Genomic DNA, 16295 nt, shown 5'->3' on the forward strand with positions numbered 1-16295 from the left:
AATGTCTTGTAAAAGACAACAGGAGTTTGTAACGAGTGAGTCATGACAGACCAGTATAATTCCTTTTGTGACAGGGTGACAGGTCACTGCAGACACGTCTGTGTTTGCGAGTGCTATGAGGAACAGTATTTGAAAGATGCAGGTGAAGTAAAAAGTTCAAAACAGAGCAGCAGGAACAAAAAATGATAAAATAGTTAGGAGTAATTAGCCTAAAGAGTACAAGGAAGGACAGAAGTCCCAAATTTTGACAGAGGCTGGAGGAAAATAAAGGAATAATCTGACCCCAGGCCAGGTGAGTCTAGGTCGTATGCCTGTATTTGTGGCCAGGAAGGCCAATGGTACCTGGGGTGGGTTAGAAGGGGGTGGTCAGTAGGTCAGAGAGGTTCTCCTTCCCCTCTGCTCTGCCCTGGGGAGACCACACCTGGAATATTGTGTCCAGTTGTGGCCCCTCAGTTCCAGAAGGACAGAGAACTGCTGGAGAGAGTCCAGCACAGGGCAACAAAGATGCTGAAGGGAGTGGAGCATCTCCCGTGTGAGGAAAGGCTGAGGGAGCTGGGGCTCTGGAGCTGGAGAAGAGGAGACTGAGGGGTGACCTTATTAGTGTTTACAAATATATAAAGGGTGAGTGTCAGGAGGATGGAGCCACGCTCTTCTCGATGACAGCCAATGGTAAGACAAGGGGTAATGGGAACAAACTGGAACGCAAAAGGTTCCACTTAAATTTGAGAAGGAACTTCTTCATGTTGAGGGTGGCAGAGCCTGGCCCAGGCTGCCCAGGGAGGTTGTGGAGTCTCCTTCTCTGCAGACATTCAAACCCGCCTGGACCCCTTCCTGTGGAACCTCAGCTGGGTGTTCCTGCTCCATGGGGGGATTGCACTGGATGAGCTTTCCAGGTCCCTTCCAGTCCCTGACATTCTGGGATTCTGTGATTCTGTGAAATAAGCAAGGCCTCTGACAGGTTGGTTGTGGGATGCTGTGGGCTGGAGGGGCACCATCTCAAGCTTCAGTTTAATTTTTTGGGAGATCGATACCTGCTGACAGCCAGTGGCCCACCCATGGTCAGGTATCTGACAGGCAGAGAAATGGAGATAGAGTCTCAAGGAAAATTATAGACTTTTTACAGAATTTTAGAAATCCAGCATGGAAGATTTTGCCATCAAGTGGATGAACTTGCCAGCATTAAACTGTACCCTGTACTACAATATATAGCAAACCCTACTGTTACCCTGTGTTTACACTGGCTGCAAGAAAACTTTTCTGTTTGGGCTAGAACTCAAGGAAACCCATTCCTTTACTCTGGCTATAAAAAGACTTTTTTTTTCTTTTTTTCCATATGGGTCAACAAAAATTTGTGTTATTTTGTTCTATATGTAAATATTCTTTACACTACTAATCGTGTATTACACTGGCTTAATAGACACTCATAAATTGTTACAGGACTTGAGCTTTCTAAGATTATTTCCTCAACTTGTTGTCTTGGGTAACTGTTACACTTCCTTGCACTGACGTCTTGTAGCGACTGAGTAATTGCAAAGGACTTGCCCTGACTTTTAAGGTTTATCTGCATATAAGACTCTGAAATACAAATATCTTATAGAGGACACACAAATATAATCTCTTTTGCATTCCCTAGAAACCGTAATTACTGTGGGAAAGTTGTACATTTGTGGAGCTAGATGTAAAGCCATTCACAGAAATGCAGGTGTGCATATGGGGGGCATATGTTATACCTGCAGTTCTTACGCTCCGGTTTGGTATAAATCCTAATTTCCATCGAAACAGTCATTTTCTGGAGTGCGACCGCGTTGTGACAGGTGCATACAGCCAACCTCACCCGTCCATCCTCTTTCACTAATAGGTTTATTCTCCACTGACTCAATGTGTCTCAGGTCCTTCCTCTCTTTGTTGGAGGAAATCGGGTCCTTCCCTGGGGGTAGGACCTATTCCAGAGAACTGCATGTTTGGGAGAGGAGCCACACTGTGAACTCTATATTGTAAATTAATATCCCCCATTCAGGCTTCACAAGGGGCTCAGCTGCTTCCTTAGGGTAGGGATCCAAATCACTAAGGTCACGTTAAGGCTTCTCAGCAAAGTCTTCCCACAAACTAACCAGATTTCAACCATCTGAGGCTGGAAGTTTTTATCTTCCTCTGTTGTTTTTTTTTTTTTTTTAGGCTGAATTTGTTAACGTTTGGAACCGGGTGTTTTGTCTAGTGGTAAAACACAGGGCTGGAGTCAGGAGTTTAGATTCGTTCTGTAATTTGGGAACAGTAACGGGCCTCAGGACAGCTTTTGTCCATTCAAGAACAGATGGGGTGGATTATCTTTTGACAGGTTATAAGATCCAAGACTGAATAAGATGCTTTGCAATTAACTAAAGTTTGGCACTGCTAAACTGTAACAAAAGGAAGAGGAATAATAGGATCTAACTACATTTGATAGGGAAATGAAGAAGAAAAAAAAAAAATTAACAAAGATGCAAGATAATGCAAAGCTACACAAACCACATACCCAGTCAATTTTGCTCTACAAAATCGTCCATGGCCACCCCCATCTGCAGGGTGAAATTAATGCTGATCAGTTGCAGGCCTGCACTGCAGATGAACTCAAACAAAAAACAGCTCCCATGCAGTCTACCTGAATATAGCCCAAAGCTAATATTACCGTTTTGTGCATATTTATGTTATTAAAACATTATGTCCTGAACTGTCAAACCCAAATAGACTTGTAACAAATTTACATACATATTTAACCCCTTTTAAAATGTGATTTTGGAAACCTTAAGAAATCAAATCTGTTTGAATAGTTTGCAATTAATCATTGATCAGTTTTTGAAGGTATATAACTGTAGATTTTGACTACAAAATACCCACCTCAGATGATTTGAGGGGGTTTTTTATCTGTATATGCAAATCAGGCACATGTACTGGACAAAGAGTCAGTTGTCTGAGGAAGTGTTGTTCTGGAAAAATAATAAGTATTGGATTTCTAAAAAAGTAATAAGTTCAGACTCCTGACATTTGCTGCATTTTTATTACAACCAGTGGTATTTCTATCCATTATCACTGAGGAGCGAAAAACTTTTTTTTTTTTTTTTCAAAAAATAGGTGAGATGGACAAAGGAAAAACAGAGATCCAGAAAAACATGAAAAATCCCCAGATTCTTGTTTGTGAATTTCATGGCACATGTTGTGTTACATTACATTCGTGCTTTATAGTTCAGAACAGCTAATCACTGAATTGCCCTTTAACAAAGGATTTACAAAAGGAAAGAACCTCAACAGACTCTCTAGTTAATTGCCAAAGGAGAAGAAAATATTGTTTATTATTATCCTGCCAAGTTTACATTTGCATGCTTTATTTTCTTGGACCAAGTCACTTAGGTTTAGTAAGAACAAAGATTTTTTTTTTTAACCAAAATAACACTTCTTGGACCAAGGATGGGTGAGGGAGAGAAGGGAAAGAAAGGAGACATTAAGATACTGGTGGATTAGAGACTGAAGTTGGTTTGAATGCTTGGTAAAAAAAGAGTGGCTTCATTGCATGGTGAGAGTCTTGCATGGCCATAATGTGATTTGTCTATCCCATGCTACATTGTCCTGGAGGCAAGGAACTTACTATAGGTGCAAGAATTCATCAGCAGGGAGAAAGTAAAAAGGAAGATGAATGTTTATACCAGTGTGAAGTTTTTGGCTCATCTCTTGCATTATCTTGTCTTCAGTCCATCTGCATCCTGCTGCATTTAGCTCTACAGAGATGTTTGAGAATAAACATTCTGAGCTGGATCTTCTGTTATGCCATTTTATTTCTGCTTAATAAGAGACTGAGCTAAAGCCAAGCGTAAAATTTAGATCTGGGTTAGATTTCTAGACACTGCCAAAGGTTAGGGTGGTCCGATCCAAACTTTTGTTTCAAGTCTCTTTTATCAGAGCCGCATAGGGAGTTGGTTCTTCAGCATTTTCTGAAACATGTTTCGTGCTTCAAGAAGGAATCTTTAACTGCAGATCTTTTTCACAGAACAAGTGGAAAATTCACTGTGGAAAAATCTGTCAGATAAGGGCAATGACTTTGATTAAATGTTGCTGCTGAAAAATTCTGGAGGTGTCCCCACACTTCCCATCTCCACTTGGATGTCCTCTGTTACAAGAAGGCTTCCCTGCCATACCTGTCTGCCATGGCTCAGCACCAATGGGCACAACACTTGGCTTTGGGGTGGCCAGGTGGTCTTCAGGGGTGGAAGGAAGTGGTCTTTCCACCAAGTGTCCTTTGGTTAAGCCGGCAGTGCTTTTGGCAGCCATAGGAGTAGTGAGGGAGGGTGGTGTCTCACATGGTTTCCTACTAGGGCTGTCTTGCGTTCGTGCATGCTGTGTCCGGCATGGCTCACCATCTGCAGTTGGGGAAACCTGTCTTCTGGTCAAGGAGCCGTGTTCCCTGATGCCATCTGTGAGGAGCTTTCCCTCCTTGAGTGGTGACAAACTGCCAAAAAGTAGCTGAAAAGTCTCCCTAAAACCACATACAACTTCACTGATTTTATTTCCCTATAGATTTCCTACTTTAAGGCCTCAAGACACTAAAATTATGCCTCCTACCAGTCTAGCCTAGAAATGTTATTGAGCTGGGTATTGAATACCTTGCTGTTCCTAGGATAATGCGAAATAAAATAAAAACAAATAAACAAAACCCCAACTGCATCGAACCTCTTGGCACAGGTCTCTGCAAAGAACACAGCACTCTTTTATGTCAATCAAAACTTTTAATTTTAATGTCTATGTGTAAAAAGAAGTAGTTCATATGCCTCTGTGCTACAATTTTTTCTTTCTAAAATGATTGCCAGAAAATCCCAAATCCCATCCCACCAAAAAAAAAAAAAAAAAAAAAAAAGGAACTAGGCTAGGCTGGGTTTTGTTTGGTTTTTTTTTTTTTAATGAGAAACTGGAATTTTCTGATGAAAAAACAAGTAGCTGCAAAGTTTCAGCCATCTCTGCTCATCTTCAAGCACTCTCAGAGTGCACGAGGCTTGAGATCATGGTGGGGAAACCAAAACCACAGGTGGGAGCAACGTGCGGAGCTGGCAGGGTTCCCGTTGGGAAAGGGATGAGGTTACGGGGAGAGGAGCCATCTAGGTGAAGCGACAGTCTGATCCTAAAACCTAACGGCTGATGTGCTGACAGTGCCTTTTTCCCCAAAAATTAAACAACTTAACAGTCTGACACACATCGTGGAGTTAACCTTTATTTCTCCTTCTCGTGGCTGTAAATGCTGCTTCCCTTTCACAGAATCACAGAATGGTTGGGGTTGGAAGGGGCCTCTGGAGATCATCCAGTCCAACCCACCTGCTAGAGCAGGTTCACCAGAGCAGATCACACAGGAAGGTGTCCAGGTGGGTTTGAATGTCTCCAGAGGAGGAGACTCCACAACCTCTCTGGGCAGCCTGGGCCAGGCTCTGCCACCCTCAAAGTAAAGAAATTTCTCCTCATATTCAGATGGAACCTCCTGTGTTTCAGTCTGTGCCCATTCCCCTCATCCTGTCATTGGGCACCACTGAAAGGAGTCTGGTCTCACCCTCTTGACATCCACCCTTCAGATATTTATAAACATTGATGAGATCCCCTCTCAGTTTATCTTCTCCAGGCTGAACAGATCCAGCTCTCCCAGTCTCTCCTCATAAAAAAGGTGCTCCAGGCCCCTAATCATCTCCATAGCTCTCTGCTGGACTCTCCAGTAATTCCTTGTCCTTCTTAAACTGGGAAGCCCAGAACTGTCCTCTCTTTCAGTGTCTAGCAACTCACCCTCTTTCTACCACTGCAGGTGTTGTGTTCCCTTACTCTCCCCGTCTGGGTCGATACAACTTGAACTTCCACGAGGCTCAGCGTGCGTGTCTGGACCAAGACTCTGTTATCGCCTCCTTTGACCAGCTCTACGATGCCTGGAGGTCCGGGCTGGACTGGTGCAACGCGGGCTGGCTCAGCGACGGCTCGGTGCAGTACCCCATCACCAAGCCCAGGGAGCCCTGCGGAGGGAAGAACACGGTGCCCGGCGTCAGAAATTACGGATTCTGGGATAAAGATAAGAGCCGATATGATGTTTTCTGTTTTACGTCAAACTTCAACGGTAAGAGTCTTCTTCGCCCTTACCTTGTAGATGACTGTCTATGTGCTTAGGAAAGAAACTCCAAGGCCAGCAAGTGATACTTGATTTGTCAAAGCTTATGTTAGGCTTGGGCAATGTTATTGTTGAGTTTACAAGGTCAGATGGGCAGAGTAAATTTGTCTTTGCCACATGTTCACGTAGATCATTTTTGCAACTCAGAACTTGTATTGGCAGTAGTTTCTAACATCTCGGCTTTCACCCCATTAAAATTTATATGTACTCTTTTAATGCTGATATATGCCCTGTTTATTTCAGTTAAAGTGATAAAGAAACCTGTGATTCATTAATTTGGTTTCCTATTAAATTAAATTAGAACTATGATGTTTTACAACTTAAATATATCGCCAAAACTGAAATCTGTTTTCTGCTTCATTTATGCTGTTGGATCAAGCAGCTTTAGCTCATGTACCACGTCTTATATGACTAATACTTCCTTATCAGCAAAGCTATTTCTAGCTTTTATACCTAATAATTTAGATTCCTAATCTTAGTACATTGCCAAGCCCCTGTTAACTTTTGCTCTGAGCAAAGCTCTAAACCTTATTTTGGAAACTGCAAGCTTTTTGCTATTAGACATTACTTTAGGTATGAAATGACTTGATCTCAGCTTGCTATCATTTCAGTTTTAATCTAGTGTCTGAAAAGGATTTAGAAAGCATGGCTGTGAATGGGAGGAAAGCTGCAAGTGAACATGTGCAAAAGGATTCTATAGTCCTCTACAATACCATACTTGTGAATAATTCCTACAGAACTTTGCACATGTTTGGCTTGCAGCCCACCCAGACCAAGGAGCATGCTCTTTTTTTGTTTATGCACAGATTGCTTATCTACAATGAAGCATTTTTCTCCCAAAGCACACCAAAGATAAACATAAGCCTTGCTCTCAGAAGATATGCTCTAGTGCTAAGTCTGCTCCACCATCTCAAAAAAAACCCAAATCCTCCAACCAACAGTATCAAAAATTAGGCTGGGCGTGGTCTGAAATAGAAGTTCAGTTGATTTTTATCATGCTGCATCATTGCAGGAAATGCTGGCTGAGCTTTTTCGTGCTGCATCTATCCAAGGCAAAAACCTATATGATCTCATCTCCTATGTGCAGATTTAACCCAATACTATAGAATTGCACCAAGGAATAAATGAAAAAAAAAAAGAAGGAAAAATAATTAAAATACTGTAGCTTCACTATTTAAAGTGCTTGCAGAGTAAATGACAAGCCTTCTCCACACCAGCAGCTTTTAAGTAAAGAGAAAAATCATTTCTGGAAAAAAAAAAAAGTACTGACAGATAAATATCGTCTGTGCACTGATACAGCAAGAGACAGGGGGAAGGAGAAAGAGGAATGAGATAAGGTAAGGATAAGCTACACAGGTAGTAGAGAAATCAAGGACACTGAAATGAATCTCATTCTTGGTGAGTCTGTTAAACCAGCCCGCAAAACAGAATACTACAGAGCAGTAGGATGATGTATGGAGCAGAACACCATTTTTTCTAGTTCCCTACAGCTCAGTGCCACACAAGCCTCCCAAAGTGTCAGCAGAAAATGCATTTCCTTAACCAGCAACTTACCAGCTTACGTTGTCCTCACACGTCCCTGGTATGTTCTGTACTATCCATGTCCCAAGATTACCTTAATGTCCACAATAAACCCAGTCACTCTCCCAAAATGCCAGCTTCCTATTTTCAGCTCAACGCTTCAGATAGTTTATGTCTGCTTAGCAACATACGTTAGCTTTCTCACTGCAAGGGAAAAAAAAAGAGTTTATAATAACCCGTTTTGCCACCAAGTTGTAGTTGCCAAAGATAGTGGCTACAGGCAAAGAGCTATTTCTGCAACACCCAATATTGATTCTCTCAGCTCAGGAGCAGCCAAGGAAAATGAGAAGTGGTTAGGACATCATGCACTTCCAGTGGTGTCAGTGACAGCTGGAATCTCCTGAGGGTATGAAACAGAGAAGCCTTCAGCTTTATATAAGGGAGCTGGAAAAATGCCAAGGGTGCCAGGATCAGGGGAGGAGAAGGCAAGCTTAAAAATAAAAGAGAAAAAAATCTCAAAGACCGTCAGTTGTGGGAGCTGCTGTGAATAAGTGAGGTTTAGATTTCTGCTAACTGGGTTCTTTTTAGGGAAAGAAATACCCCAAATAAGATCTCAAGGACCATTAAAAAAAATGTTCCCTTTTAAATAGTTCAACAGCCAAAGCTAAAAAGTCTCTGTCTAAAATACATGCAAAGCTTGATCTTTATCTGAGGAAGAAAGGCAAAAACCAGCAAAATGACATTCAGTCATTAAGGTGAAAAAGGAAAATGTAGCTATCAGTGCAGTCAGTTCAAATCCAGGTTCAGTGTTTTCACTCTGGAAATATTGGATCCCATCTGTAATGAGCTGAATACACCAAAAAATACTGGTTATAAAGAAAAAGGGGGCTATACCATTAGTGAAGAATTCTACCTGCATTCTTGTTACCTGCACAAGGAAAATATTTAACAAAGTTTTTTCTGCAATGGAATATAAAATAATCTTAGTACTTTATGAAATTACTCTCTGCAGTGTCTTTTCTTAGATTAGTGTAAGTGCAGTAACTGAACATTTTGTTCTGCCTGTGTAACTGCTTTGTACTCAAATCATTCTATTGGTTCATAGAAGAACTGTTCTGTTTTATCTCTTTGCAGGCAAAGCCAAAAACCTGAAAATGTTTCATACACCTTGTAAACCAGCAATTTATCAGTTTAGAAGAATACATAGTGATGTGTTTGATAAAACAATGCAAAGACTAATATTAACATAACGCTATCCATTAAATCCATCAAAATATTGTGAAATAATGTAATTTTTTTTTACTCTTTAGAGCCAACTATTGGATGGCAAGCTGCTTTTACATTTCTCGTGTTGAAAAAGGCTATTGAAAACACATATGCACAAGTGGGAAGTATCTAACATAAACTTGGAAATTCCATTTTGGAATTTCCTGATGTCTGTGTGCTCAGCTCCATGTCCTCTCAGTGGATTTCTCCTTGGCTTTTCCTTCACAGCAGATGACGCTTTAGTCCATGTTCTCTTTAGAAAAGGTAAAGGTTGAGCCCAGATGCTGTCTGCATGTGGAAGCATCCTCTCTGACCACTCCACCAGGAACCCTGTTTCAAAGGTGTTGCATTAACACTAGATACAGAAAATAGTGGTGGTACTGCCTTTCTCTGCTTCTGAAGATGATGACCCACTGCCTGCTATACCCAGCCACGATACAAAAACCATATAATAAATCTCACAATTTAGAGCTGAGCTTGAAAAATTCTCCAAGGGTGGTGCATCCCTCAGACTCCCTTAGTCACAAGAGTGTAGGATATTTAGGTCAAGTACTCAAGTTTTCCTCTTTAAGCTGTTCTGTTAAGCTCAAAATCTTCAAATAGCTATTACAGATGGGGTTTGATTAGGTTTGCATAAGCCCTCTGCCCCATGATTCAGATCTGAGACGTCAAATCAAGCAAGCTTATCCTCTGTAGGAGTGACCCGACTACCAGATACTAATGAGAGACAGTTAATGCCTCCCTCTCCTTCCACATCAATTAATAAATGCAGAGATTGAACACTTAGGAACCCTTCTAACCTATTAGCAGGGGAAAACCAGCAAATCTGTACTGAGTTTAATGAATTTTATTTAATCAGGCATTCTGGATACACATTGCACTCCTGGGGGTTTCACTATTGAAGTTCTCCTATTTAAGGAAGGGTCAGAGTATAGGAGTTTTTATTGCTGATGTCATATGTCAAAAGCCTGACCTTACTGCAGATCTCTAGGAAATTACATTCCATTGACATGTGTTTTGAAGAGCAACTAATAAGCTAGGTGAAGTTTGCGTACTATACATCCAAATCTCTGTTCCTCTAAGCCTGAAATGCTGTTTGCTTTAGGGAAACATAGTAGGAACAGGTTCACACTTAATAAACATTCTCTTTAGCAACACCTTGTAAATGCTCTCAACTTGCTGAAATGAGGTTAAGCAAGCATTTTAAAAAGGGGTAGAGTATCTACTCTCAACACTTTTCTGTGGAAATAGTGTCAAGATTGTCTCTGATAGCAATGAAATTGTCTGAAAGTTTCTTCTCCACCACAGCTGCAATCTAAGTGCCTTTTTAATGTTCTTGTCATGGTGTACAATTTCCAACCTTTATATAAAGTTAGCCCAATTATCTTTTTATTGTCATCTGACCTGACATTTCTTCACTTAGAAGAAAAGCGATGTGTTTTTGCAGGAATCTGGAGCTGATGTAACTCTCCCTCTTGCTCACCACGTTTTGTTCACCAAGAAAGTAATCTGAAACTGAGCAGATTTCTGTCTGTGTGTTTGCATGTTTTTATGAGGAAGAAAAAGGGCATTATTCTGGAGTACATTCTTAATTAAGAAATAAAGCATGTGCTCTAAAATTAGAAGATACTCACATGAATAAATTCCTTTGTTTTCCAGTTAATTTACCTCTTACGGGACAGTCAGATTGAAAAATTACGGATTTATTTGGAAATTATTATTCCTTCAAATAAACACTACACAATCCATTTCTACCTCACATTTGGTTAATTGTCAAATGAGTGATAAAGAACCCTAAATATAATGAAGAGTGGCTTACAATGAATTTATATTGCTTTGATAAATGAAATTAATGTTAGTATTATTGCTGCTTATGGATTAGCAGGGGAGACTTCCTTTCTGAGCTTTGCTTGCTGGAATATGTTTTCATTACCTTTAGACGGAGGCACATTTTTCTTAGCAGCACTATCAGTTCAATGCCGCCGTACGGTGAGGATATACCCTTTGAAGCCTAAAGAGAAACAGAGCCACAGAGCTGCTGCGCGTGGTTTTGGCACTGCTAATGAAGACTTACGAGAAGCATGGGTTTGATCTACCACAGGCTCACGATCTGCTTTGGAGAAGCGGTGCAATATCTCGGCTTTCTTACAGAAAAAGAAAAATTAAAAAAGATTTGCTTGTACTAAATCAGAAACAAGGTCACTGCCTTGTCAGAGAGTAAAACTGCGTGTGTCACCTCCAGCCACTCACACCCAAATGCTGTCAAAGGCCAGATCTTACTATGCCGTGCTTCTGAGAAGAAAACTCATAAGGGTTTTAAGCAAATACTGGGACCGTAATTTAGAAGTGCGCTGCTTTGGATGTTTAACTAATTTCCGTTCTCTGACAGTGAGCTACAGCTGCATGAGATTTGCTTTGTCTGAAGTCTGCGGTGTTCCTCAGACTTGTGACTGAGTTGTCACTGGCACCTTGTTGGTAAACGCATGTGGCACCATGAAGTCAGACGCAGAACAGGTGCCCTCCTCCGAGTCCCAAGGTGTCTTCCATCATCCCTCTTCCCTGACCTTTTTCCTGCTGTTTTTCTACCTCTGTTGATGAACATCACAGAATCATAGAACAGTTTGGGCTGGAATAGACTTTTCAAGCCCATCCAGTGCCACCCCTGCCATGAGCAGGGACATCTTCACCAGGTCTGGTTGCTCAGAGCCCCGTCCAGGCTGGCCTGGGATGTCTCCAGAATATGCATTGCACTGAAACAAATGAGGGTGGGGATGCTGTGCTGTGCTAAATTCACAGAAATAAACATAGTACTACTTTTTTGTTCGAATAGTTTGTTTCCTCTACTTGCCTTTTTTTTTTTTTAAACTCATATTTATCAACTCAGTATAAAAATAATTAAGATTTTAAAATATTTTTAACAGTGCTGGGTACCAATTGCACAATTGCACCAACTGCATGATGCTGCCAAGGAACATTTCCATTTCTCCTCAAACCACCTTTACAACTTCACGTCATTTCAGTCATGTCTCTAACACCCCTTTTTCCTTCTTTCTCTCACTAGGTCGCTTCTACTACCTAATTCACCCGACCAAGCTGACCTACGACGAAGCCGTTCAGGCGTGTTTGAAGGACGGAGCTCAGATCGCTAAAGTTGGGCAGATATTTGCTGCCTGGAAGCTCCTGGGGTACGACCGCTGCGATGCCGGCTGGCTGGCTGACGGCAGCGTCCGCTACCCCATCTCCAGGCCACGGAAACGCTGCAGCCCTAACGAAGCAGCGGTTCGCTTTGTAGGCTTCCCCGATAAAAAGCACAAGCTGTATGGTGTCTACTGTTTCAGAGCATACATCTGAAAAAAATACCTAGAGCACAAAAGTTTTAAATTCATTAAGAACATGTGAAAGATTTCTTTTCGATATGAACTCATGCAAGTTACCAAAACTGTGATAAACCTTTTTTACTTACTGTAAAGAGTCATTTTCATAAACCCAACCCATTATTTTTTTTTTGTTTGTTTTAGTATGTTTGTAAAAGTATCATTCCATAGATATTTTAAATTAATATAATTTAATGGAAGCTCTAGGTAAGGAAGTTTTAGAGCCAAATTCTTTAAGCTACATCATCCCAACAAAATATACTTTTCATGGATGGGGCATGCAATAGAGCTTGACAATTGCTAGGGCACAATTATGGAATGTAAGGCTACTCAAAGCAGAAGCTTTTAAAAGCACAGATTTTACATATTTGTATCAGTTTGAGAAACACTGCAAATTGATTGTACTAAAAATTTTGAAATAAAATAATTTTTTGTTAAAGGGGATCAGTGAGGTTTTTGCAATAAAAACCTCACAAAAACGTAGTTTAGAAAATTACTGTTTTGACTGTCTTCACATGGGAACAACACAGAGTTTAATAAAAGCAGCTGAAACAGTCCACAAGATAAAACTAGTTTTACAATTTAAAATCTTGCCTTTCTACAAAAATAATCTCATGGTTCCATGCATAGGAACAAGCACAATTAGTTCTCCTGAACATTTCAATTGTGTTTTTGTTGTGTATAAATCATTGATGAGAGAGTGAATAATTAACTAATGAGAAAATCCTATTTTCTTCTTAACTCCAATTAAAGATGCCTGAGAAGTGTTGTATTACCTTTGAGTAGCTTTACTGAGTTATTTTTAAACACTTAAAGGCCATTTGCTAAGCAGCATATAGCATCTACTCAGGGCAGTTGTATAAATGAACTGCTGGACAGAGAAATTGTAAACTTTAGCAGCTTGATTTTACATTAGCATTTGAATCGTTATTGTCTTAATGAAAGAACATTACGATATTTAATATTTCTTACCTATTTACACATCACAAGAAATAAAAAATAGAAAAAAAATAAAATTATTAAGGCTTAGAACAAGATTATTAAATAAGATCTGAAACCAGCTATTAAAGTGTGGAAGAGAAAAATGAACACTTATTTCCTTACATGTCATTTGTATCTAAAAATTACATCTGTTTTTTAAACTATCAATGAAAAAAGTAGCATCACTAGCCCTGAATTATTTAGTTAATCCTCCTTAGAGTGAACAGGAAAAAAATATCGAAATACTTATTTTCATCAAATCTGCAGTGGTCTAGGTGGAAGATGTTTACCTATATCTGCCAGTGTCAGAGATAAATGCACTGTGCATGGTGCCTAGGATTTTCAGAGCTGCCTAAAGCACTAGGTCCTCCCTAAATACCCATTTGAGGGAATTTGGATTTCTGATACGAACTTGTTTTGGATGCAGCAATTCTTGGTGCTCATCTTCAGATACCTTAATGCAATCAGCTTTTCAGAGAGTGGGTGCTCAAGACTTTCTGAAAATGTGCTCCACTTATGGTGTCTCAAGCTGGATATCCAAAAAAAACAGAGGCCACTGATTAAAAATATCTTGGTCTTGAGTAATCTCTTAGGCAGTTTTGACATTCTCTATCCAGTATTGGTTCTACCACTTAAAAATGGAGAACCCTTTTTTCCTACTCTATGCTTGCTGACTATGACGATTTCAGAGGACCAATATTTGTATTGCACAAAGTTTTATAGCTTACCATGGTTTCCATATCTAAATAAGATATGGTGGTATTTATCCAAGTAGGACACAACTGCTATGCTTTCAGAAACAGTTTGGTGTAGTTATTTTCCCATGGATATGAGTAAATAAATCTCTTTCTTGGAGTGGTTGTGGTCCTGTTTTAAAACTCTGTGAACAAACCAAGAACAATATATGGTAGGATTGTAGTGGAATGATACCATAGTGTAAAAGGTATTTTATTGGAGTTTGTTCCCATCAAGGTCAGAGACAAATTTGCATCCTTCTGAGGGTATTTGTATCCACTGTGGATGTTTGCTCATACTCTATGGGTGAAGTAATCTCAGTGCCAAAACTCCTCCCATTTTTTTTTCAGTCCACTAAGAATTGGATTTTCTTGAAACTCTATCACTTAGCTATAAATAGAGACTTATTACAGGTTAAGCCCCTAAGCCCATGTTTCAAAAAGAGCCATTTTTTAAATCAGTATCCATTTCAAACATTTTCTCAGGCCATTCAGAATCTTTTCTGAACCCTTTGTAGTAAAAATGGAAATGGAAAGAGGAATGGAAAATACCCGTACAGGATAAGGAATGGGGTACGCAAGACTGGACCATGACCAAGAGGAATACATGTTATTCCCCAATCCAACCTTCAGAAACATGGAAAGAGGGACCGACCATTTCATAGTCTTTTCTGAAGCTTGGACAGGGAGGTTGTGGGATGGGAAAAGCTACAGGGAACATGCCAGTTGTTACCCCAGCTAGATCCAGAGTTGCTGTAAAGAGGGAAGCCCTTTACACAGCTGGCTGTATCCTCCCCAAAGATCTGCTAGATCTGGAGGAAGATGCGTGATTTTCCTATTGCACAGAGGTAAAGAGACCCTCATGATTTTTTTTTTTAATTATTTTTTTTTTTTAAGTATTGCTTTTTTTTTTTTTTTTTTACCTCTCCAGGGAAAACCCTTCAGAGGGTTTCACCCAGACAGACACATCTTTTTTGCAGGACTGGGGATTATATTTTGCCTGCATAAAAAATGTACACACCCAACCCACTCGTGGGGATGGCTAAAGTGCCCTCACTGCTAGACCAAAGGCACTGCGGGAAAGGCAAAAATTCAGCCTTTCACCAAACTTTGCAACGCTCTGGAGATGGCTGGTCAGGTCCTAAATCACAGCAATCTCAGGCTTGTGCTAGCTTACGCCTTCTGCATCCTTATCTCCGGGTTGCCGCTGTGACAGCCCGGGCGTAGCACCCCCCCCAAAAGAAAACCCACCCCTGCTTTTTGCATCATAGTCCAGGCCGGTGGCTGAGCAGGCTCTGCACCACCCAAGTGATCCCTCAGCTCCAGGGAAAGCCCCAGAGCTCCCAGTTTGGCAGCACAAGGAGACCCAAAGGGCAACAAGGAGTTAGGTCTTCAGAGAGATGCTGGGCTGGCGTGAGATCGCAGATGGCCAAATTAATCGTTCAGTTACGCCTGCAAGTTCGCGTTGAAGATATTGCTTGCTAGGAATCATATGTTCGTGTAATGGAGCTGCGTTCGTCGTGTTACTTATGAAAAGCCCAATAGTCTAACTTGGGATCAGGCTAGATTTAGATCTTTGTATTGACATGCAACATTATGTATTATTATAACAGATAAAGCTAATTGGATAGTTCGATGAAAATACGTTTGTATGGAATAATTAGTTCTAATGTAAGCTGGTGTAAAAAACATCAAAAGTTTATGATTACCTGACAAATGGGCACAAATAGACAAAAAGACACGAATTATATTTATTTTTACAGCTACTGACTCCATTTACTTTTATAATGTCAAATGTCAGGACATTTTCTTATTTTTGACTAAGCTAGCTAGGTGCTTGAATAAAAACTTTAAAAAGCAGCTTAAGAACTGGATAAAAGTCTGTGCTATTTTCTGTTCATGAGAGAATATTCTATCATTAGAATCAATTTATGTTCTCTGTCGTTATCTTGTATTTCACAATGTATCTGAATTTTAATGCCCATGAATTGACAACAATTAAATCATGTTGTTCTTTTCAGTCTGATGATTTCTCCTCATTGACTGGCCATTCTTCTATTCTTCTACTTCTGTACCAGAAAACAAAAAGAGCAAAAAGGAAAGGAAAAGATCTCACTTTGCCATAGTAAACAAAACGATTAGAAGACTGGAGAAAAAAGATAATAAAAAATAAAAACAAAACCAAAAACTACTCTGTGAATATGATTTACAATGAAAATAATGAACACTGTATTCCAAAGTCTTTGTTTTTTGCTT

General features: G+C 40.1%; 1 protein-coding gene across 7 annotated transcripts in view; it reads left to right on the forward strand.

Moving 5' to 3' along the window:
- Positions 1–16059, forward strand: part of HAPLN1 (hyaluronan and proteoglycan link protein 1) — a 66284-nt gene extending 50225 nt beyond the window's left edge. For all 7 annotated transcript variants that reach the window (XM_071802096.1, XM_071802097.1, XM_065860685.2 and 4 more), the window contains 2 exons: positions 5810–6112; positions 12012–16059. In XM_071802096.1, coding sequence (XP_071658197.1) covers positions 5810–6112; positions 12012–12301 — 593 coding nt within the window. In that variant the 3' untranslated portion in view covers positions 12302–16059. The remainder of the gene's footprint in view (positions 1–5809; positions 6113–12011) is intronic.
- The last annotated feature ends 236 nt before the right edge of the window (positions 16060–16295 follow it).

The sequence above is a fragment of the Patagioenas fasciata genome, chromosome Z (genome assembly GCF_037038585.1).
Source record: "Patagioenas fasciata isolate bPatFas1 chromosome Z, bPatFas1.hap1, whole genome shotgun sequence".
Lineage (NCBI taxonomy): Eukaryota > Metazoa > Chordata > Aves > Columbiformes > Columbidae > Patagioenas > Patagioenas fasciata.